Consider the following 24,671-nt stretch of genomic DNA (forward strand, 5'->3'; position numbering starts at 1 on the left):
GGTGGCATGTCCCGCCAGTAGGAGACACAATAAAGAGACTATAGCATGGAAATCCCTTGAATCCTATCAGATGAGCTGGACCAAAGTCAGACGTTTATCAGTTTACAGTTAATAATCCATCTCAAGTGAGGTGGATTGGGCATCTGGTCCAAAGGACCCTCCGACGCCCCCTTTGGAATATGTCTTACCAGGAGGAGAATTTAAGGACAATCCAGGAGACACTAAAGAAAACTTTTCAGGTGATGGTGCTAAGGCATCTGGTCCAGGTAGCTCCTAGACACCTTCATGGCAGTAAAGTCCAAAGCTGATTTAGGAAACACAGCAGAGACTACGGCCTTGAAACTCCTTGAACCCTGTCGGATGAGTTGGACATATGTCAACAGTTTATCAGTTTACCACTAATAGGTAATAGTAATGGTGGCTTAGACATCTGGTCTTGAGGGCCCCTGGACGCCTTCCCTGAGACATATCCCACTGGCAAAACACACCAAGAAGAACTCCAGAGATTGTCTCAGCTGAGGAGGCATGGCTGGTGACATCTCTTGCTGTCAGGAGACTCCAAGGTCGACAGAGGGGACATGGAAATTGCTTGACTATTGTAGTATGAGCTGGCTAAGTGTAAGCAGTTAATCAGTTGACAATCAATATTTCTTCTCAGCTAAGAGGGCTCGGGCATGTTGTATTGAGACCTCCAGGGTGCCTGATTTTGGACATGTCTTGCCAGGAAGAGACTCAAAGACATTTCAGGACACAATGGAGAGAACAGTTTATTATGGTATGTGGATAATAATTAAGGATAAGTATGTGGGCAACTGGTGAAGGTCGTGGGATGACGTTGTTGCAAGAGGTCACATTCTGATATGCTGAGGGAGCCGGGACGGGCGACCTTCACGAGATATTTTGACTTTATTTGAGGACACTATAAAGGCCAATGTTGAACTTCTGGAACTTTGAACCCGAATGCAATAAAGAGAGTTCTCTTTTTGCCATATCTTTTCTCTGCCTATATTTTGGGGCCTCGCCCAACGACGTTCTCTCCAAAAAGCTCAACTGGTGGGGCTCAGCCATCTGGTCCGAATGCCCCCTAGACACCTCTATGGAGACATATTCTTCCCACAAGAAACCCCGAGGAAAAATATAGACACTAGAAAGAGTCTGGCCTGGAAATCCCTTAGATCCCGTTGAATGTCAGCAGTTTATCAATTAACAGACAACATCTTATCTTAGTTAAAGCGGCTCAGGTGTTTGGTCCAGATGGCACCTCCATGGGGATATGTCCTGGGCCACAAGAGATTGAAAGGACTCTGGCCTGAGAATTTCTCAGATCCTGTTAGATGAGCTGGACAAATGTCAGCATTTTATCAATGTGGAATCAAAATTCCATCTAAGGTGAGCTGGCTCGAGCATTTAACCAGGGCAACCAAAGAGACACCGGTGAGAACATTTCAGCTGATGGGATTCAGGCATTTGGTCCGGATAGCCCCTGGACACCTCCATGATGACTTGAACCTGCTGGCAGTAAACTCCAAAGCTGACTTAGGACACACAGCATAGACTATGACCTGAAAATTCCTTGAATCCTTCTGGATAGGCTGGACAAATGTCAGCATTTTATCAATGTACAATCAATATTCCGTCTAAGGTCAGAATGGCCCCTGGACGCCTCCTTGGAGACATGTCCCGCCTGGGGAAGACTCCAAAGACGACATGAGAAACACTTGAGAATCTTTGGGCTGGGAACCCTTTATATCATGTCGAAAGAGCTGGACAAAGTGGCTGGGGACAGGTGTGAAACGAAATGGATGGACAATTTAGTCTTTATTTCTGAAAAAAAATAACATCCTCAGCATGATCCAGTCGTCAGTCCTTCAGAGGCCGACTTCCGCCCTCCGATCTGGTTTCAATTTCTGGAAAAGCGATGACGGAGCCAGACCGAAGCGTTCCGGGGTGTGAAATGAAAAAAAAAAGAAAATCCCTCCCTTATCCGTGGATTATTGTTAAGGATATTCTGCAAATCCAGCTTTCATAACAGCGTTTGCGGCTGCCCAAATAAACAGCTGGACGGTACGGGCGAAGGGTCGTTCCCCCAAACCCCCGACCGCCCCCCTAAAACCCTCCCAGGGCCGCCTCGGCCCGACCGGCCGATGGATTCCAGATGCCCCGGGTGGATCACGTGACTTTTGCTGTCCTTGATTAGTTTCGGTCTCCAAAACGTGATGAGCGAGAGCGCATCCTTTCCGTTAGCTAGCTGCCATTCAGCCGTGAATCGTCACGGGCAATTTGTCGGCCGGGAATCCTTTCTCACCCGTTAAAAAACATGTCATGCAGCCCATCGTCAATAAAAAAAAGAAAAAAAATCAGTGGAAAAGGATTTCCAATGAAAAACGGAGTATATTTCATGCTTTATCACGTCTTTTAAATTTTACATGTATTTTATCATTATAATATATGTAATCCTGCTGCTATGGGTACTTCCAACAAATATCTTGTCCAAATATCAAATAATAATCTTTGTTTTGTTATTTTCTATTTTGTCTTCTATTTTCCTTACTTTTCTTTCTCTTTTTCTCATCTTTTTTCTTCATATTTCATTTTCTTTTTTCTTCCCCCTTACATCTTCTTTTTCCCCTTTCCCCCCTTTCTTTTCTTTTCCTTTTTTCTTGTCTGTCTTTTAGTGGCGATGATGAACCCACGTGAAGAAGGCAGGAAGTGCAGGTGTTCAAAACAAGGACAGTAATTATTTACAAAATGAGAACTGAAGTACCAAACAAACAATTGGGCACAAAAGAACTAACAAAATACCCAAACAAAAAAACAAAACCTGGAACTGGAAAATGCAAGTAGGTAAGTAACAAAGAAACCCGAAATAAACAAACATGGCGTGGTGCTAAAAATGACACAAGGAAGAGGACAGGAGAACTGAAAATGACCGGACAGTATTCCGATCAAAAATGTCCTTTTTAAGGGTTCAGGATGACTATTCAAAACGCCAGTTGGGGCCCTCTGGTGGTGGGAGATATGCTACACCTTAACACTTTCTTTTTTTTTCTTTTTTTGTCCCGTAGTCCCTTTTTCTATTCTCTTTTCTTTTATCTTTTTCTTTTTTCTTTTCCTCTATATATTTTTTCATTTTTTCCTTGTTTTCTTGATTTTTCTTTTTCTGTTATTTGTTTAATCTTATTTTGTTTCTTTTGTTTCCCCCTCTTCCGTTCCTTCTTTTTCGTTCCTATTTGTCTTCATTTTTCATCTTTCTTCTCCTTTTGTCTTCTTTTTACTTTTTCTTTTTCTTTTCTTGTGTTTTTTTTCCAACATTTTCTTTTCTTTTTATATTTTTTCTTCTTTTCTTTTCCTCTGCTTTTTTTTCTTTTTTTCTTTTTCCTTTCCTTTTTGATATCTTTTTTCTTCCTTTTCTCAATGGTTGCATTTTGGTTACTTTGAGTCTCCGTAGTTAATTAATTTGTAACCCCTAATTTTAGAAATGTTCCTATTATAAGTGTTTTCCCCCCTATTTTTTAAGTATTTACACCTGACAACTGTATACTTTGAGTTCATTTGGCATTTTTGTAGAACCAATTGCAATTGTTATGTGTCTTTAAATATTATTTTTTGTTATGACAACATACTTTTAACGCAGTTGTTAATGAGTGAAATTATTCTATTTTTTTCTATTATTTGATATAATACATGTCGTTAACGTTGTAATTTTTCCTTTTGCATTGTATTTGAAAGCGGAATTGAATGCTTTTGTGTCCATGTGCGGCCATAAATCTCGGGTCTCCCTCACGCACGCGTCCGTCAATGTGCTCATAAAACGTAATAAAGCGTGACGGCAGCGTGTACATCTTTCACAAGCTTTTTTTTTCTTTATCCCTAAATCAAAGCGCGCGTTGCAGGATTCATAAACTGAAGATGATGAAGTGAAAAGTTTGCAAATGTGGAAAAACTGGCAGCTGTAAAAATGTCAAAGCAAGTGCAAAGTGTTTAGCGGGAGGGGGGTGCGGGAGGGTGATGCACAAGGTGAGAGGTGAAAAAAGGAGGATCTGAAAAAGAAGAAACGGTAAGACGTGAAAAGTGATATCTGAAACGACACGTGCTAAAAAGAAAGACGAGCAAAAAGTGAGATGTGAAAAAGAGGTGAAAAAAGAAAGACGTGCACAAAAGAAAGATCTGAAAAAAAACGTGAGAAAAGAAGGAAACAGTAATAAATGTAAAACTGAGATCCGACAAAAAGACATGCAAATAATAAGGCCTGAAAGGAAAGACGTGAAAAAGTAAGACGTGAAAAAATAGGATGCGAAAAAAAGACGTGCAAAAAAAGATGTTAAAAAATTGAGAGGTGAAAAAAGACACATAAGTGAGTCTTGAAAAAGAAAGACGAAACAAGTAAGACAAGAAAAATGAGGGACGTGAAAAAAAGTAAGAAAAGAAAAAATACATAAACAAAAGTAAAGCCTTAAAAAAAGTAAGATGAGAAAAATAAAGAAGACTGTGATTTGCATTACTGAAAATGCTTTTGTTTTATTGCATTTTTGGTCAAATTGCACATCCGTCAAAAGTGTCTTTTCTATTTTTTCTACACCAAATAAGAGTGTAATTGCACATCTATTAAAGGAGGCAGCAGTCTTTTTTTATAACTTTCCGATTACTTTTAATCGAGGTTGTCATTTAACATCCACCATAGTAGATGGAGGCCTTTTTTCCTTTTATGAATTTCAGATGAAAAAGAGTGTAATTGCACATCCATCACAGTAGGTGGCAGCATCTTTTCAGATAATAATACTGTGTAATTGCAGATCCAACATAATAGGTGGTGGTCTTCTTTTTTCCTTCATATCAGATGAAATGAGAATGTAATTGCACATTTGCAACAGCAGGTGGCAGCCATTTATTTATTTGAGTAAAAACAGACTGTTAATGCACATCTGCAACAGAAGGTGGCAGTCTTTTTTCGCACATTAAATTTCAGTGTAATTGCACATTTAACATAGTAGGTGGTGGTCTTTCCCCTTTATTTCAGATGAAATGAGAGTACATTTGCACATCCATCACACTAGGTGGCAGACTTTTATTGATTTATTGATTTATTTATTCATAATGAAAATAGACTGTAATTGCACATCCGCCACACTAGGTGGCAGTCTTTTTTTCAGATAAAATTACAGAGTAATGGCACATCCCTCACACCAGGTGGCAGCCTTGTATTATTAATTTATTTATTCATTTAATTAAAATTAAAATGGACTGTAACTGTGCATCCGCCACAGTAGGTGGCAGTCTTTTTTTCCCACAGATGTGCGTTTTTTCCAACCAACGATTAGTTAATGAAGTTTCTATTTATAGTCACACAGGATGATGTGGATGGGGGTGTGAGATATTCGTTTTCCACGGGAGGAAGGGGGGGGCGACCTTTTTTTAACAACAGAGCTCTCTTTTAGTTCGAAAAGCTCCTCACTCGCGACAGTGGCCGAGAAAGGTTTTGACTCGACGGAGGAAATAAACAGACGTGACCTCGTTTGACCTTGCTTAACCTTGCTCGACCTTGTCCCGATCTGCTGTTAGCATCGTTTCACGCTAACCTTGTCGACATGACGACAGCCAAACAGACAAGGTGATGAAAAAGGACCCTCAGACCCCCCCTCTCTTGAGAACCACACGCACACATAGGAGCGCTTGCTTTTTTTTTATATTATGTGAATGAGTTTTCTGTGCAGGTGATGAAGGTCGAACAGAAACAGTTGAAGAGTTGGAGTTTTTGTGATTATTAGCCACGATATTGTCGGGAGACCCCGTATAAATAGCGTGCAATCTGAATCAGCAGAGAACATTGCAGTTACGAGTAGATGAGTAGCCAAAAACCCTTTTATAATCCACTGATTGACCTCATTTAAGTTATTGTATACAGATTTAGGGAAATTGTTTTGAATGAAATTGAATCGTCTTTATTGTCATTGATAAAAACTACGTGAAACATTGATCCAACGAGATCAGACATGATTTGCCCATTGCCCTCACCTGTGCCGGCTCGTTTGGCTCCATCTCCTGCTCGTTTCCTGATTGGTTCCTCTCTTATTTAAACTCAGCACTCTCATTCACTCCTGGTCAGTCCGTCTATGAACCTCAGCGCATGTAAGGCAAGTTCTTTTGACTCTGCTTCCGTTTTGAACCCGACCTGTTTCTTGTATTAATCCCTGATCCAAGCTCCTGTACCCGTGTCCTGCCTGACCTGTTTCCTGTACCGATCCCCAATCCAAGCTCCGTTCTCCTGTCCCGGCTACCCGTAACCTGATTCTGTTTCTTGTATCGATCTGCAATCCAAGCTCCGTTCTCCTGTCCCGGCTTCCAGTATCCTGATTCTGTTTCCTGTTTCGATCCCTGATCCAAGCTCCGTTCTCCTGTCCCAGCTACCCGTATCCTGATTCTGTTTCCTGTATCGATCTCATAATAAAGCATTGTGTGAAACGTTACGCATTTGGGTCCCCTGCTTGTACCGGTCGTGACAGACTTAGAGAAAATTAACAGATAGTGCATCATAACAGTACAATATAAAAAAGGGCAATAGTCAAGTCATGCAGATCTGCTGGACAAGAGCGAGCTGGGGTTGGGCCCTCAGTTGGCACCCCCCAAGCCCCCCAAAATAGGAAAAGGCCGCACTATATAATGACAGGTGGGAAGAGGACAAGCGGCATAATAAACAGTCAAGAGTCATCCGGGCTTCTGTTTTGGGGCCAAAAGATTATTATACCAGTCAGGTAAATGCCTTATATTTTTCCTGTCTTCTTGTCATGATTGCCATGACGCCCAATTAGCCGCGCCCGTGTGTGTCACGGTTGCCATGGTGCCCAATTGGCCCCACCCGTGTGGAGCCAGCTGCGGCTCGTTGAGAGATTGGCTTTCTGTCTATATTAAGCTCAGCGATCTCTTGCTTCGGTTGTCAGCCCGTCAAACAAACTTCTGCCCCAAGAGACGTGGGTTCTGACACGGTCCTATTTTCCTGTTGATATTTCCAGTCTAGTATTGTTCCCGTTTATTTTTGTCCTGTTTAATTTCGGGTTCCAGTTTTGTTTCCGTCTGTTTTTGTCCTGTTGCTATTTTCTCCAGTTTTTGTTCCCGTCTAGTTTTTCCTGTTCATTTTCAATATCCTGATTTGTTATCTATCTTGTCTGTCCCGTCCTGTCCGGTATCGACCCCATCTGTCCGATATCAACTCAGGCAATTGGAATCCATCTGATCAACTCTCTGACTTCCTGTCTTTTAACGCCAGACCGGCTGCCTAACGTGCATGACTCCCCAATTGCCGTAAAATAAAGGCTTGTGTGAAAACGTCACGCGATTGGGTCCCAATCCTGTTCCAGTTCTTGACACTTCTAGAGTTTTCTTCTTTATTTTCTAGCTTGTTAACATCTATCCATCCATTATCTGCACCGCTTATCCTCAGTAGGGTCGAGGGGGTGCTGGAGCCCATCCCAGCTATCTTCGGGCAGTGGGCAGGGGAAACCCTGAACTGGTTGCCAGCCAGTCGCAGGGCACACAGTCACACCTAGAGACAATTTGGACCGGCTAATTAACCTGACATGCATGTTTTTGGGAATGTGAAAATATAAAAAAATATTTGGTGAAAAAAAACTACTTAAGTACTGACAACTTACTATTTATTGTTTTTTTAAACAACCATTCAATCAGATCATCAAATTATGTCATGATTACTGACTAGCTTCACATGTGCCCGCTCATTTGGCGCCAGCCACTGCGGGCTACCTGATTGGTTCCCTGTCCCTTTTTAAGCCCAGTCCTGTCACTCTTCAGTTGTCAGTCTGTCAGCAAACCTCTGTTGTTACAAGGCAAGCATTTTGACCCTGACTCCCGCCTGTCCCGTTTTTGCACCCGTTTTTCCACCTGTCTGTTCCTGATCTCCCCGTTTGTCTCCGGCTCTGACCTGTTTTTGATTCCAACCACGTCTGCTCACCAGTCCCGGCTTACGACCCGTTTTGGATCCCGACCACATTTTTGCTCTCCTGTCCCGGCTATCGACCTGTTTTTCTGTCCTTGACACCGCCGTCTCCCGCTCTGGAAGATCCCCTTCTGTATTCGGATCACGATCCAATTGCGTGAGCGACTTGCTTCCTGCGTCCAGCGAACACCGGATCGCGGGCGCTGCCCGTCCTCTTTCTGTCATGATTACTAACTCTGATCACCTGGAGCAATCATGTGGGCGCCTTCTGATTGGCTGGAACTTCGCTCTTAAGCACGCTGCGCCCAGACCTCCTCGTCAGAGTGTACAATCTGTAACTCTGTGTGACTCTCCTGATATCCCGTTTATTTAAAACTCTGCTTACCTGTTTCTGCCTGCCTCCGACCCGACCTGTTTTCCGTCCCACGCTTCGATCTCCTCTCCAGCCCCGGTAAACTCAACCTGCCTGACTTCCGCACTCTGATTGGCCACTTGATCCGAAGCTATCTCTCCGTCTCCGCTGCTGACGTCTGACGGCCATCACGTCTCCCGCAAGCCCTGTACGCTTCCTTAAATAAAGCACTGAAACGAATGCTCTGGGGTTTCCTGGTCTGTTCTGGACTCCTGATACTTTCTCTCAATAAACTTATGGTTCATTGCTACACATTTGGGTCCTGATTCCGTTCTGGACATGACAAATTATCAATGTCCATCCAATACACAATAAACTAAAAATCTGTGTAATTGTAAGTCTGTGTACTCAGAGCCGGCTTGTGGTTTTGGTCAAAGGCAACACGAAATGAAAGGAAAGGTATGATGATTACACATCTGCTTCTGACTATCCCTTTTCGAGCATGTTATGTAACATTATTTTGTTGTTGACTCATTGTTTTTGTCCTGTTTTTATTTTAATGTTCGAAATAAAGTTTTTATTCATTCATTCATGATTGAAGAGGTGGTCAGCCACCCGGTCAGGCGCAACAAGGGCAATGGAAAACCTGGGAAGCAGTGATCAACAGGATCATCAAGTGGTCCAATGTGTGGAAGATGCCTCAAGCAAGGCTGGGTTTCCTCATTGGGGCCACGTAGGACACCCTAACAAGTCAAAGCAAAGCAATCTGAGGCAGTCGTATGGCTCTGAGGAGAACTTTGGTATTGGAGTAATCCAAAAGTAATTGAAAGTAATAAAGTTAAAGTAACCCTACCCAACCCTGCCTGCAACATAACCTTTCCAATTGCAAGACAGGGCTGAGACAGGATACGTGGAAATGGTGGCATGATCTGGCTTTGCGGAAGCTTACAGAAGTCCTTGAAGAGCAGAGAATGGAAGTTTCCAAAGACCGTCCAGGATGCGAAATTTGATCTGGTTCGTTGGACAAAGGGCTGGAGCTCAAAACATCAGCCACAGTGAGAGACCATCACTGTGGCTGGATTTTAAGGGTGGACCTTGGTAGGCAGCCCAAGTTCCCACCAGCGATAACCACATACCTGTCAACCTGTACGTTTTGCCGTACAAAGTATGTTTTTTTATGCATTTTAAGACGTGTACGGCGTACAAGAAAATCTGTACAGAAAAACGCAAATTTGTCAATTTTCGGTACCATCCGGTATACACCGACTATCACGAAACGGCAAATCAATCAAGTCAAACGAGTTCGCCGCGGAAGTCTCTATCTCTGTATCGTTTTTTTCGTAGCAAACGAAGCGAGCGTTTTGATGCTACTGTGCGCATGCGTCTTCTGCCTGGGGATTTCCCATCATGCATCATTCTGATCACACGTGAACAAAGCGAAAGCAGAGCAGTAGCCCTACATTACAAAATAGTTTTGAATTTTCTTTGGATACAATCATCAAGTCGCAATGGCCGAACCTGAATTAAAACGCCCTAAGTCATTCTGATCTGAAAACAACAGGCGGGGTTGATTGAGTATATTTTAAATACATGTGGTCTTAAAAAAACATCGGATTTCATGCGGTAGTTGTGTAGTGAAAGGAAGTCCGTCTCTTAGAGAAGCGGCTTTTTCGGCTAAACTCATTCAAAAGAGCCGGCTCTCCAACGGCTCACTTGCTTTGATGCATTATATTACGAATTATTATGTTGTATAAAGAAGTTAAGAAAAAAAGGAAGTATAAAAGGAGACCAACAATGATTTAATGCAGAAAATTGATTAATAACTTGAATAAGAAAACCTATTCTTCTACTTCAGGATATTTGCATGTATTTTTTTCCTTCTACAGTGAACGTCCAAGCTACTTTATTTTTGAACTTTTTTTAATATTAAAACCTCATTCATTCTCTTTTGAATGAATTGACTCATGTACTATTGCAAAGGTTGTACGGCCTACAAACGTCGTTTGTTCTTACAATTCTTTCACAAGATATTCATTTATTTTCATTTCCTGATATATTTTGTCGCATTATATTAACATTTTTGGGGGCTTATTTAGTCGGTTGTAAGATACAGAACTCTACTTACCTGTAATCACATTTTTTAGTGGAAGTACAATGTTGGCAACAACATTCACTTGATATCATTGGAAATTATTTGAATGCAACACAAACTTTTTCTTCTTTTTTCCGTGTTTTTTTCTACTTTTTAAAAAATTCCTTTAAAAAAAATCTCATTGTGTTTTGTTTTTTCCGAGCTGTTACTTTTTTCTTTTTGTTCTCTATTTACTTTTTTCCTACATTTCTTTTTTTCTGGCCTTTTTTCTAAAATGTTCCTTCTTTTTTTTCTTCCTTTTGTTTCTTTTTTTCTCAGCTTTTCACTACTTTTTCATTTTGGTATTTTTTTCTTTTTTGTTCTTTTCCCTCTTCCTTTAAGTCATTTTGTGCATAATTTTACATACTATTTGGTCATGTTGGGATTAAAGAAGCAAAAACAACCCGAAGAGCCGTTTAGGACCGGAAAGAGCCGGTTCCTTTTAGTGAGCCGAGCTGGAGAAGCCAGTTCCCCGAAAAACTCTACTAACTTTACTCAACTTCGTTCTCCTTCGACTCGACTTCAAAATACCGCATTTAGGACACAACGTCAGGGGAACCCGTGTAATTTTACCTTCATGCACTGTAACTTTGACTTGAGTCGCTTCTTAATTAGTAATTTTGAGCCCTAATTTTTTGTGCGCTGGCTAGATTTTCTTGTGCGCTGAGAATGTGCGAGCAGTGCGCAGCTTAGAGGGAACACTGCTGGCAACCAGTTCAGGGTGTCCCCAATGCCCGAAAATGACTGGGATGGGCTCCAGCAGCCCCGTGACCCTACTGAGGATAAGCGGTGCAGATAATAGATGGATGGATCGTAGTTTTGAGCATTGCTTTTAATATTTTTCAGTACTTTTCACTCCCTGCCAGTAATTTGAGTACTATTCACTACTTCATAGTACTTTTGAACATTGCTTTTAGTACTTATCAGTACTCTTTACTCTGACTACCAAAAAGTACTAAAAACCGTACTCAAATGTAATAGTAAAATAAAAAAAGTGTAGTCAAAAGTTTTAAAAAGTACTAAAAGTACTCAAATTATTTAAAGTGGGTGAAGAGTACTGAAAAGTGCTAACACACTGAGAGTGCTAAAAAATTAGCATGCAACCACAGAGCTCTGTTTTTGTTTTGTTTTAGAATGATTTAACTTTTTTTTTCAAGAGAAAAAAGAAAAGGGAGAAGGCTTGGTTGCTCGGGGCAACGCTCATGAATATGTAATGTGAATGCAAACAGATGTGTGCCACATGTGCGCTCCCTCCCACTCAGGTGGGGGCACCCCCCGCCCCCCTTTTCCCTCATAATCCTTGCACGGGAAAAGCTCAGCTTTCCTGGGAAAATTGAATGCATCATTATGCAGACAGTTGAATTAGCATGGCTGCTAGCTTGAGGCACACCTGAGATAATTGCTTCCACCTTAACGCTATCCCATAAACTCCATTTTTTTCAAAGAACCCTCACATCCAATCATTTTTTATTAATTCTTGCATTGCCTTTAAAAAACTACAGTGCCTTGCAAAAGTATTGCCCCCTCCAAGAACTTTTTGACATATTGCCATATTCCAGGTCTTAAACTGCTATAAAAAATATAAAATATTTTCCAAGAATCAACAAAGTGTGAGATACAATTGTGAAAAAATAATTAAAATATATTTAACATTTTATATTTTGCCATCAAATAAAACATTCAAAAGTAGGCATTGCAAAAATATTGACCCCTTTGAGTACTTTGTACAAGCTCCTTTTGGTACGATCATAGCCACATGTTTTTTTGGGTACGTCTCTAGAACAGGAGTCGTAACCGAAGGCTCGCGAGCCATGTACGGCTCTTTTCATGAGTACACATGGGTCGGTTATAAAATACTACTCGTACAAATTTCTTCTCCAGTGTTCCAATTCTGATAATCTTAATTTCGAGGTCACATACATTTTTGTTTTCTACACGAACTCTCCTGAAATAATGATAGAACTAGTTTGGCCTTCACGGGTTGCCCTTGTCGTGTTGTTGTGACGTCAATTGAAAGGTAATAAGAAGTATTAACAAAAAAAACGGAATAGGGTTTAAAAGTACTGAAAAAAAGACAAAAAGTACTAGAAAGATAATCAAATACCAAAAGGCAGTGTAGAATTCTGAATTTTTTTTCAAACATGCTGAAAGAATAAAAAAGTGCTTAGAAATACAGAAAAAATAATTCCAAAGTACAGAAAAGGTACTAAAAAGTACTAAAAGCAATACTCAAAATTAAAAAATATAAAGTACAAAACTGTATTCAATAGTACCTTAAAGTACTCACATTTCTGAAAGGAAGTGAAAAATACTGAAAGTACACAAACATAGTGAAAAGTACTAGAAAATTGTGAAAATGATGAAAAAGCTATGCAAAGTACAAAAAAGTACTAAAAGGGAACGAAGAATACTGAACAGGACTCCAACATAGTGAAAAGTACTAAGTACAACAAAATCCTGAAATGGATTAAAAAGTATTAAAAGTCCTAAAACTTAATAAGAAGTCCAAAAAAGCATGAAAAGGATGACAAATTACAGAAATGTACTAAAGAGTAAAGAAAGTAATGTTCAAAAATACTAAAAACTACATAAGTGTACAGGTACTTGAAAGTATTGAAAGGTACTCAAAATATTGAAAGGTAGTGAAGAGTAATAAAAGGACCTACACAAATTGAAAAGTACTAAGAAGTACAAAAAAAATCCTGAAATAGATTAAAAAGTGGGCAGCACGGCGGCGCAGTGGTTAGCGCATGTGCGACACAGTTCTAAGGTCTTGGGAACCTCCTGTGTGGGTTCAAATCCAGCTACCGGACTTCCTATGCGGAGTTTGTATGTTCTCCCCGTGCTTGCGTGGGTTTCCTCCGGGCACTTCGGTTTCCTCCCACATTCCAAAGACATGCATTTCAGGTGGATTGGCCGGTCCAGATTGTCCCTCCGTGTGAATGAGTGAGCGAGTTGTCTGTCGCTGTGTGCCCTGCGATTGTCTGGCAACCAGTTCAGGGTGTCCCCTGCCCACTGCCCGATGATTGCTGGGATGGGCTCCAGCACCCACGCGACTCTACTGAGGATAAGTGGTGCAGCTAATGAGATGAGATGAGCTGAGATTAAAAAGTTCCGAAAAGGAATACAAAGTATTAAGAACGGGGATTCCAAAATTGGTTAAAAAGTACTCAAAGGTATTAAGAATTAAGAAAAACGTTCTAGATAAAAAAAATAGAAGGGGACGAGAAGTACTAAAAAGTACTACAAACAAAACTCAAAACTATTTTTAAAAAATGACGTCTTCCCTGCGCCCAACTAATATTTTCTTCCCAAGTGACGAAGTTGTGTTTCTGGTCAACAATGCGTTGTGAGTGAAAGCGAATCTAGCTTGATATTTTAGTTACACAAACTGGTCTTTTTATTGTTGCACTTTTAGCAATATTTATTTTCCACACAAAAAAATAAATATATTTGACAATATAATTTTGAATCTGAATCTCGCTCTCCCTCCAATATGGCGCATCTCTATTCCCCACTAGTTGGGTCTTCATGAGTTGCCGTAGTGTTGTTATTTTTATATTGTGATACTGTTATTCTGCCTTCTTGCCCCTTGTCAACATGCTGCCAAACTAATATTATATACACTAGTAATTTTATTATATTTGCATGACACCATTTCGTCAATTTTGGTTTTATTCTTAAATCTCTGCCGGAATAAAAACGTAATTTATCTTCTTTCCCTCTTCCAAACTCGTTTTCCCTTCACGAGTTGCCGTAGTCATCACTCCTTATGTCAACATGGCGCTGGCCATGCAGGCTGTGGCTAAGCTAACTCGGCGTCCCCTCTGCGACTTTTCCAAAGTTTGCGGTTCCTTTCGGAGATTTTTCTGCGACAAAGTTGTGGCGGAAAACAAGGTCGGATTTAATCATCCTTTTGTGCTTTTATATTTGTCTTCAACTGCTCTTGACAATGAATTTTCTTTCACTCTTCGCGTGTAGCTTTAAATGGTGCCGGCTTGTTTTTCCATTTGTTTTCAATTATAACATTTTATACATTGTTTTAAATTTGACTTTCATCCCAATTTGAATTCTCAAGTCATTGACAAGTTTTGAAACGCGAGCATAAATTTGAGCATCTTGACTCATTGATTGACAGTACTGTTAAAAGTAACTTTTGATTATCATTTTGAAGGGGCAGTGTGTAAATTTACTGCCTCCCAGTGGTAAAAAACTTTCAGTAAAATAACATTCATTTGAATGCTAGGCAGAAATACCTGAACTATCATACCAATGTTTTAAAAATAATAATCATAAGTTGATAAATTTGTATTTCTTTTACATAGTGGAATCCCTACCAAAGGCCACCACCATGTTTGTCTGGCATCCTGCAACTATGCATTGCTCATGGCACTGATTTTTGTTTGCATTAGACAACACCGCCATCTAGTGGTCGAATATTACACATTGGGGCTTTAGAAATGAGAGAAAACAATAACAAATTGAAGTTAACCCCCCAAAATATTACATGTAATCGACATTTTGTATATGTTTAAAGAATGAATTGGGAAAAGTGTAAACCTTTTTTTTTTTAAAATAATCAACTTTATTCTGCTTGAGAACTGCAGAAGAGCCCTTTGAGACTCTTTGTGATTAAGGGCTATACAAATAAAAATGACTTGACTTGACTTGACTATTCACCCGAATTCCAATTTACCACCAAGTTGTTGTTTATCTTGAAGTTTGGAATAAGTATTATTTAATTATCCAAGTTACCAGTACTTAGTTATGTCATCGTACAAACAAAAGTGTATTTAATATTTAAACATTTCTTAACATCTGTTTGTCAGGATTATTTGTTGCTATTAATCTCATCTCATCTCATTAGCTGCACCGCTTATCCTCAGTAGGGTCGCGGGGGTGCGGGAGCCCATCCCAGCAATCATCGGGCAGTGGGCAGGGGAAGTTTTTGCAATGTCTAGTTATGTATGTTAAAATGGCAGTTTATAAAACAAATAAAATCTAAAGTATTGAATTTATTTTTAAAAGATGATAAAAAAACAACAACAAAAATCTACTTTAAGAAATTAAAAATGAGAGAAAAAATATTAAAAATAAACTACAACGGTTTTGTGTTCAAAAAAGGAGTAGGCAGAAGTGCCCACTATTTAACTTTCATAAGTATACTTTTTGGGGGGTTTTCTATTTTATATCTAGGAATGTATCTCCCTCACAACTATCACAGATCCTCTTTGAACTGTACAGTAAAACCTTGTTGTTGTAAATTGTTACTACTGTACATTATCTTTTCATATAGAAAAGTATAGAATATACCTTTATTATTATTGTTACAAAATGGGTTGAACAAATTGTGACTACAAAATTGGACGTGGCACTCCAGTCTCACATTTAACTGTAAGGATAAGAAATATATATATATATGTTCATCTTTTTAGAGTCTCTCCATAATCCACTAAAACCAACTTTTCTATGTTTAAAAAAACGCAACTCCACGTCCATCCAAACTATACAAAATAAAAATACAATTTAATCTCGCAGATACCAGTACTGATTGATTGTCTTGTTAGATTCACACAAAAACCAAAGAATTACAGCACACGACTCCATAAGGCTATTCATTCTTACAAAAAAATAGTCTAATTTGGATTAATTGGAGCTATTTACAAACACTCCCCTACTCACGAACATTCGAGGTACGACAAACGGCAGATACGAACATTTTTTTCGGGATGTCGAAAAATACTTGGACATTGCTGTAAGATTTTGTATTGTGCACCTTTTTCTGAGTAGAGGACGTACTGTAGTGCTTCTTTCTGCCGCTACCGGCGTGTGGTGGTGCTGTGAGAGGTCACCGAGCATCCGCCCTGAAGAAGAAATATTCTTCCTATTTTGTGTGTAAACATTCTATACTGTATCTCCAGCGTGCTAAGAACTTTGACATTTTGATTCTTCAATATCTCGTGCATCCATTCAATATGGTTGGTGTAAAGTGTAAAGAAGAGGCGAGTCGTTTCTTTTGAAATGAAAGTGGAATAAGAAAGCTTGATGCGGTTGAGAGAATGGGTGATCGCTTTTTTCTGTGACTTTCTACCACCGTGGAGGAAGTCACCTAACTCTTGAAGCTCATCTTCCAAAAGTAAGTTAGACTTAACTTTATTGATCTTTATCAAGCATATTATTTTATTAAATGATTATTTTACAGTTTACTGATACAAGCCTTAAACCTACTTTATATAAACCTTAAACATACAAAATATAGCACTGAAGCAACTTACGAACACATTCTACTTACGAACGATCTTCCGGAACCTATCTTGCTCGTTTGTATTGACACTGGGATTTAGTTTGCCCTAACACGAGAAAAGCTAATACTTGGTTTGAATTAAAGCATTTTCAGTTACTGTATATCTTGAAAACGTTTGCTAGTTTAATGCTAAGACTAAACACAAAACTTTAGATGAGGGAAAAACAATATTGAGGTTGATGGTAAGTATTAAAGTATTAAAACACAACCGGTGCATTGGCCTTGACAGAAAGACGCTATGCGAAGGTACTGGTGTACTTTATGTCAAATAAAATCATGCTCCTATATGACCTTTTTATACAAATATAGAGAATAAGTGACACTTTGATGTACTAATTTTCACAACTAACTCACTGCACTACTCCATCTATATTACTACATTATGGTAACGGTATAAATGAATGAATAAATGAAAACTTTATTTCGAACATTATAAAATAAAAACAGGACAAAAACAATGATTTAACAACAAAAATAATGTTAACATCATCTTCCCTATTAAATACATTTTACAGATAGCTCCTCTTGTGTCTAATATAACAAAGTCTCACGGATATACATATTACATAGGTCAGATATCAATAATTATAATAATAACAATAGTCACATATTTTATACACGAATCATCGTAGTACCCATCTATTAACATTATGATGCTACTAGTCACTAAATATCATTGCGACACCAATGATAATAACAACAATAGCAATAATAACAGTTATGATATAATAATAGTAACAACAACAACAAGGTTAAGTATAGTTGTAAACGCAGTATTTCGATTCTCTAGTATCACTCATACCCCATTTTCCTCATCCCTGTATTCTGCCAGTAATGTTTTTTTGTATTTATATTTGAACTCGTGAATAGTTGGTCATTGTTTGATCTCGTCTTGTAAATTTTTCCAAAGTATAACTCCACCCACAGACACACACATACTTTTCCTGGTTGTTCTCACTTTTGGGATTTTGAATTTACTACAGCCCCTCAAGTTATAATTTCCCTCTTTCCGAGTGAATAATTTTTGGATGTTTTCTGGCACTGTGTTTTTGTTGACTTTAAATAGCAGTTGTGTAGAGAAAAATGTTAATAATTTGGAGTGAAGGAATACGGTACTCTTTCAAATTAAAATTCCCTGTAAACCAAATTTCCATTAAAAAAATATTCATTTCATAATTTCTATCACTTTCCCTTTTCAAACTGTGATGAGGTAGAGGGCTCGTCTTGGGATCTAGAGGTCGCAGGTTTGATTCCCGGCTCCTCCGTGTTATATGTCTAAGTGTCCTTGGGCAAGACACTGAATCCCTAATGCCCCCAATAGCCGGCAGTTGCCTTGCATGGCTGACGCTGCTATCGGTTAGTTAGTGTGTAAAAGGGAAAGTGTGAAGCACATTGTAAAGCACTTTGGGAGGACTTCATTGACTTGAAAAGCGCTATAGAAACGCACACCATTTACATTTAAATGTTTCTCACACGTTTGAGGTGTCAAAACACACTTCATCCTGAAAAATGAAGGCAAAAAAAAAGTCCTATTTCCGCAGGGCGTTAACACGGAGCGAACGTCTGACGTACACGGCACCTCAGCGCTTTTGCACATTTGTTGAGAATTAAAGCAAACGAGAAGCAACGCGGCAAAACGGCTCGACGGGGGGAATGTTTTATGAAGTGTGCACGCTCGAGCGATGCGTTATGTCACATTGTAACTCGCACGGAAACGGGAAAGTGTGTTTACATCCACAACTTTGAGCAATGTGGATGCAATAAAGGCAGACAGGTGGTCTCAATGTGGACCTTTATTTTGCAAACGTACATTCTTACCCCATTGTTGCTCATATTTTCGTCTTATTTTGAAGATATTTTTTTCCTTGTTTCTTGAATGAAATGTAAACATAATGCTTGAAACAAGAATGAATATTATATGGTGGAATCTATTTCTTAAACAAATTCAACCTAGAAGTTTTTGAGTTTTTCCTAACCCCTGGTGGGTTTCAGTTCAGGGGATAGTGTTCTTGTCGTCTATGCAGCCCTTTGAAACTTCTTGTGATTAAGAGCTATTTAAATAAACGTGACTTCATTAGATTAGAAAAATGCTTTAAATCCTCTTAAAGGAAAGGATCATTTCAAAATAAAAGCTGATTTGGTGAGAAACAATATGATTAGAAACAAGAACATTCGGGTTATTCTAGTTTTTATTTCAAGATTTTTATTTCTTTCTTGGACAAAATAAGAAAAAGCATTACAGTACTTAATTAAGCAAAAATATCTAACAGATGGCAGATTAGTTACTTAATAAAATATGGAGAGATTTGAAGAAAATCCTTAAAACTGCTGGATAGGATGATTTTGCATATTTATAAGTGTATATATTGGAAATAGGAATGAGTGGAGAGGTGTTGTGAAAGGATAGTGGGATGTTTGGATGCGTTCTAAGCGATGGGGAGGGCACCCGTATGATGCGGCAGGGGTAAACCAGTGAAAGCTGTCGGGCCCTGCTGTTGAACAGAAGAGTGGGTTGTGTCACCCTGACCCGAGTGACACGGCCGCTTTCTCGTGTCCCGTTTCATCTGGAGGGACGAAAGCATGACTAACTTGGGTGCCGAGGTGCTTAACTTGTTCGGGTACTTTTTCCCTTTTTAAAATTTACTTTATTTTGTATGTGTTTGTCTTGCTGTCGGTCATCCCTCTTGAGGGAAATGACCAGGGTAGATAGATAGATATATACACAGTAGACATATATATACATATATATATATATATATATATATATATATATATATATATACACTCACACACATATATATAATGTATGTATATACAGTACATACATGCAAACCACAGACACTGATCTAAAACCTACATGAGGGCAAGGAATAACTCAAAAACCTCACCATGAGGAAGATAAATAAACCTTAAGAAGGGGGACTGCACCTGAGGTAATCCCCTCCAGGATGACCAGGCTGGAATGGATGTTTCAATAACAAATAATATACAAATATTGTCAACGTAAAATATAGGTTATTCATATGCTATAGAATACAAGTGTTTTAAGGGGCACTTTAAAATTTCTGGCCAATTTGGGGTTTTTATGGTTGCCTTGCAGGCAGGAAAATGCGGTATATTAGAAAACAAGCTAACGATCTACCCAATGCTGGATTAAACACATTTGCTTATTTTTGATATATGTCTCTTATTTTAGGATACTTATCTTGTTTTTTTCTTGTAGAATAATAAAAACATACTTAAAAGTGCAGCATAATTTTCAGAGCTCTCTCTGATAACCTGTGGTTTCTTTAGCAGTAATTGATTTGTGGAGCTGTCGGGAAACAGGAAGTGACCTGTGACCGGCCCCCAATTCACTTCTAGTAGGGTCGGCTAAAACCATTAAAGACCCCCGGCCCCACTCTGCTTTGGGGGCTGTTCAGTCTGTTCATTAAGGGCCCGATTTGTTTTCAGATGTCAGAAAGGAGAGAGAATTCCTACTCGAACTCACGTTGCAGATCGGGGAAAAAAAAATCCACTTTGGGTCCAAGCGTAGGAAATGAAGCATTCCCGTTTTTCGCTTCCACTTTATATGAGTTTTAAGAAAAGAAAAATACATAAGTCGTATTTTATATTCGATATTTAAGGAACAAAAAAGCCACATAAAATGGATTTATACTGATATTTTTCAGGGAAGCAACCCGCTGAGAGTTTGCTAAACCTGCATATTTTTTCCCACGCTGCGTGTCTTGAAACTTTCTTGATGGCGTTACCTCCCGGAAAGAGGAATTGCCTGCCGACAGGACTGAAAAAGCTCAAGGAGGCGTCATGCTGACTCTTCATTTGGTCACTGTCATGTGAAAAAGACGTATTTATACTAAGGTCGATTGATATGGGTTTTTAAGTACAATAAGGATTATTCGTATTAAGAGGAGGCAGATAACCGATATTTATTTCCTGTAAAAGCTCTAAAATTGGCATAACAAACGTTTAATACTGTAAAAAGTAACAAAGAATATTTGCTATCATTTCAGATAAAATATTAATAGCGCTCAAAATCATTATTCCAGGAGATAGAGTGCTCGTCTTGGGATCAAGAGGTCGCAGGTTCGATTCCCGGCTTCTCCGTGTCCTTGGAGGACATGAGTATTCCGTTGAAAACCGAGTCACACCTTTCAGGTTAGGGTCCATTTAGCAAGAAAATGGTGTTTTAGTGTGACTTGATTTGAGCTGGTAAGGTGGAATAGCGGGTGGATGCAGGGGGGGGGGCATGATAGATTAATAACGAAACAGATTTCACCACTTGCGAGGATTGTCATGCCCTAAGAGTTTTCCTTGATTTATTCACCTTTGTGTGCCATCTTTGTATTTCTTGGTCATCGCAAGCTTCCTTTCCATGGGTATTCTTTTTATGCCTGTTCCTTTTAGCATCACCGAAAGCCTTGGACCCATAGCCAATAAAAACAGGACAAAAATACTATATTTTATCGCACTAATGAAGGTTTAACAAAACAAACAATATTCTCTGACTCCTTGAGCAAGACACTGAATCCCTAATGCCCCCTATAGCAGGTAGTTGCCTTGCATGGCCGAGGCTGTTATCGGTTAGTTAGTGTGTAAACGGGAAAGTGTGAAGCACATTGTAAAGCGCTTTGGTAGGTCTTCATTAACTTGAAAAGTGCTATATAAGTGCAGAACATTTACATTACATATATAGTAAATAAATTAAAAATTCAACAAATCTAACATGACTAATCTTTCAAAACTAACTAACAGTGCGTAAAAGAAAATTAGGCTTCACAGCATATATATATATAAAGGTACACAGAAACTTAAATAGCTCCATGATTTCTTTTACAATAAATATAAATGGCAATACAACCAACATGACTTACATTAAACTTGAAACAAAAAGTCCATCAAAATTGCAATTGAGTTCGCGAACTGAAAAGTGTGTGCACTCTTGATTTAAAGCCAAATTAATAAACTAATGTTATGGTAACAGCTAATCACACAGCCTTCCACTTTAACACGCTTTCTTAAGATCTCGCTCAATCACAGTCACACAAGCTTGATTGACCAACTACTGTTATAAGTGCCAACATATCAGAGTCTATCTAGACGTGCTTCAGAAGTTAACTACACATTTTACGCTATCGCTTAATCGCACACATGTTATCCTACTACAGAAATTTTACAGTTTAGCATTTGCTAACTTGTTCCAAAAAAAATCAATCCTCAGATGTACTAAAGAAAATTCAATAGGCGCTAGCAGCACTAACACTATAGTTGCATTTGTCCACCAAAGACTATAAAGTTCCCCGTTAGCTGGCCCTTGCTTTATGTTAATGATGATTTTTTTCCTGATTGCCAGTCCAGCGCCAAACTTACTTTTCTAATGTTAGCATTTGCTAACTCTGTCCAAAAAGTCCACAAACATTGCTAAATAAACTCGTTAAAGGTCTCATATGTCCCGCTAACCCCCCCTGGCTAATTGCTAACTGCGACCCATCGCTCGATGGGTCGCATCGGTCAAGTTTAGTGGTAAAGTGGAAACGCTCGTTAAAGCCCGACTTCCTAATGAGGCGGATTAAGGTTTCCTACCCCTCCCCGGCTGTCTTGAAGTCTGCGGCCTCTGTCCAAGTTATTCTTGGAGCCCTTTTTGAAGGGCCCCTGGCCCCCATTAATCAGGGCGGGGGACCCCACGGCGTGCCCCTGCCTCACGGCACCGTTTCTCTTCCCGCCGCAGCGTGAAACTCACAGGGACCTCATCAATCTCTCCTGTCCCGGAGTTGCGCCGCAGATTTAATCAAATGGTGGGGGTCGAAACTGAAAAACACGTGCTGAAATCTGGGAAAAAAACGCGAGATGTTTTCTTTTGAAACTCCTGGCATCAAGGCACTTGAGGAAAATGTAGGACGCTAGTATTCCGTTGAAAGCTGAGTCACACTTTTCAGGTTAGGGTCCATTTAGCAAGAAAATGGTGCTTTAGTGTGACGTGACTTGAGCTGGTACGGTGGAATAGCGGGTGGATGCAGGGGGGGGGCAGATTTAACCACTTGCGAGGATTGTCATGCCCTAAGAATGTCTTTGATTTATTCAACTTTGTGTGCCATCTTTGTATTTCTAGTTCATTGCAAACTTCATTTCCATGGGTATTATTTTTACCTGTTAGCATTACTGCAAGCCTTGGAACCCATAGCCAATAAAAAAACAGGACAAAAATACTATATTTTATCGCACTAACTAGTGAAGTCTTTACAAAACGAACAATATTATCTGATTTAAGAGAAGGACATTGTTATAGGTCAGCCAATAGCATATCAGTATCTTTACGATGCCAATAGCAGACCAGGATTTGATATGACGTCAACCAATGCGGACAGGCATTTTAGCAACATAACTTATCAACTTTTTTTGTGCTGCAAAAACATTTTTTGTTGCTGTATAGTGGAACAAATGCTCTTCAGAGAGGCTGAAAAAACATCTCATTTCTCATTCACGTGTCTAACTCATGGCCTGTGGGCCAAATGTCGCCTGCCTTATCGTTTTATGTGGCCCATGGGACAATGCTAAGAGAAGCACAAGAGAAAAATGAGCCGCTCCCTAAGCTGTATTTTCTGGCTACCATTACTCTAACAGAGAACATTGAGAAAACCCACCCTGAAGTTATTTTTCTTTAAATGAAAGTCACGGGTGTGCCGTTCAACTCAATACAAAAAATACTCAAATTAAATCACCTTATTGTCTTTGCAAAAGTTTAAAGAAACTTTCTAAAACAGATATAAATTCTAACATATTCGGGTAAACAACATTTTTCACACAGAAAATAAAGAAGCAGAAAACTTTTAAGTTCCTAAAATAATCATTTAAATAAGTGTCTTTTTTCTATTTTTCACTTTCCAATTGATTAAATTGACTTTTTTTCACAAATGCACCGTTGATAAACACTACAAGAGATTTGAATCTAAGAGAAGAAAAAATATTGAGTTCAAAACAACCTTCAACAATTGTTTACAATCAAATCTTATATTCCTTAATCATAATTTAATTGTGAGCCTCCGAAAAGACCCACAACCCTCCAGCAAACTTTTAATGCCATTCATTTACTTGTTTGGTCCCCCCTGAGAGTCTTTTTCCTACCATGTGGTCCCCGAGTCATAATGAGAAAATAGGGTAAGGTGATGTCATTGAATTCACATTCCAACTTCAGAGTAAGGCTCTAAAACCTAATCTTGGTTTTTCCATACAAGAGACATCCACTTAATCTTATATCGAAAGGCCCTTTTTTCTCCTCAATGTTTTAAAAAAAGTTGTACCACACCTGTAAACGACTCAAAATGGATTCTTCCGTCAAAACTTCCTGTTCGTTTAATGTCCAAGATGCACTTATTTGGAAAAGTTAACGATAAGAAAGATCTAGAATGGTGATGATGGCCACGGACTGGTTTCCAGCAGAGTCGTTAATGTTATAAATGGCGACTCTGTTCCGCAACGTCCGACGGCAGCCGGGACATTTTACACCGAGGAAGCCGGGGCCAATTTCAACAAGTCCGCCGGCCCCCCTTTTAGCCCCCTCTTTGGCCCCCCTCGGGCCCCCCAGTTACGAACCACCATCGGGTCTTTGTAGGTGGACCGGGGCTTCAGATCTCTGCCAAGGGCCGACAGACCTGCAGATGGAAGGACGGAAGGAATCCCTCCAAAACCCCCTCCTGCAAGACTCTCCCGCTGAGCATCCCCAAACAGAAGGTCCAGTGTTTCCTTTCCATCCTGGAACCAGCCCCCACCCCTTTTTAATAGCGATGTTAATTCACCTTGACGGCTCTCCGCTCCCTATCCAAGATGCCATCTAAGTCCAAAACCTGTTAACCAAAATCCAAGACTTTGTGTGTTTTGGTCCGAGGTGAGAACACGCCGCAGACCAAAAGGAACCTGGAATGCTCTTCCACAGAAACTC

General features: G+C 39.5%; 1 protein-coding gene across 1 annotated transcript in view; it reads left to right on the plus strand.

Annotated features, from left to right (window-relative positions):
* The first annotated feature begins 14,187 nt into the window (after window positions 1–14,187).
* wars2 (tryptophanyl tRNA synthetase 2, mitochondrial) overlaps window positions 14,188–24,671 on the plus strand; it is a 32,855-nt gene continuing 22,371 nt past the window's right edge. The window contains exon 1 of the mRNA XM_088352828.1: window positions 14,188–14,328. Within this exon, the coding sequence (XP_088208954.1) occupies window positions 14,212–14,328 (117 nt within the window). The 5' untranslated portion in view covers window positions 14,188–14,211. The remainder of the gene's footprint in view (window positions 14,329–24,671) is intronic.

This window comes from Urocampus carinirostris, chromosome 14 (genome assembly GCF_059441175.1).
Source record: "Urocampus carinirostris isolate Australia breed hairy pipefish chromosome 14, RoL_Ucar_1.0, whole genome shotgun sequence".
Taxonomy (NCBI): Eukaryota; Metazoa; Chordata; class Actinopteri; order Syngnathiformes; family Syngnathidae; genus Urocampus; species Urocampus carinirostris.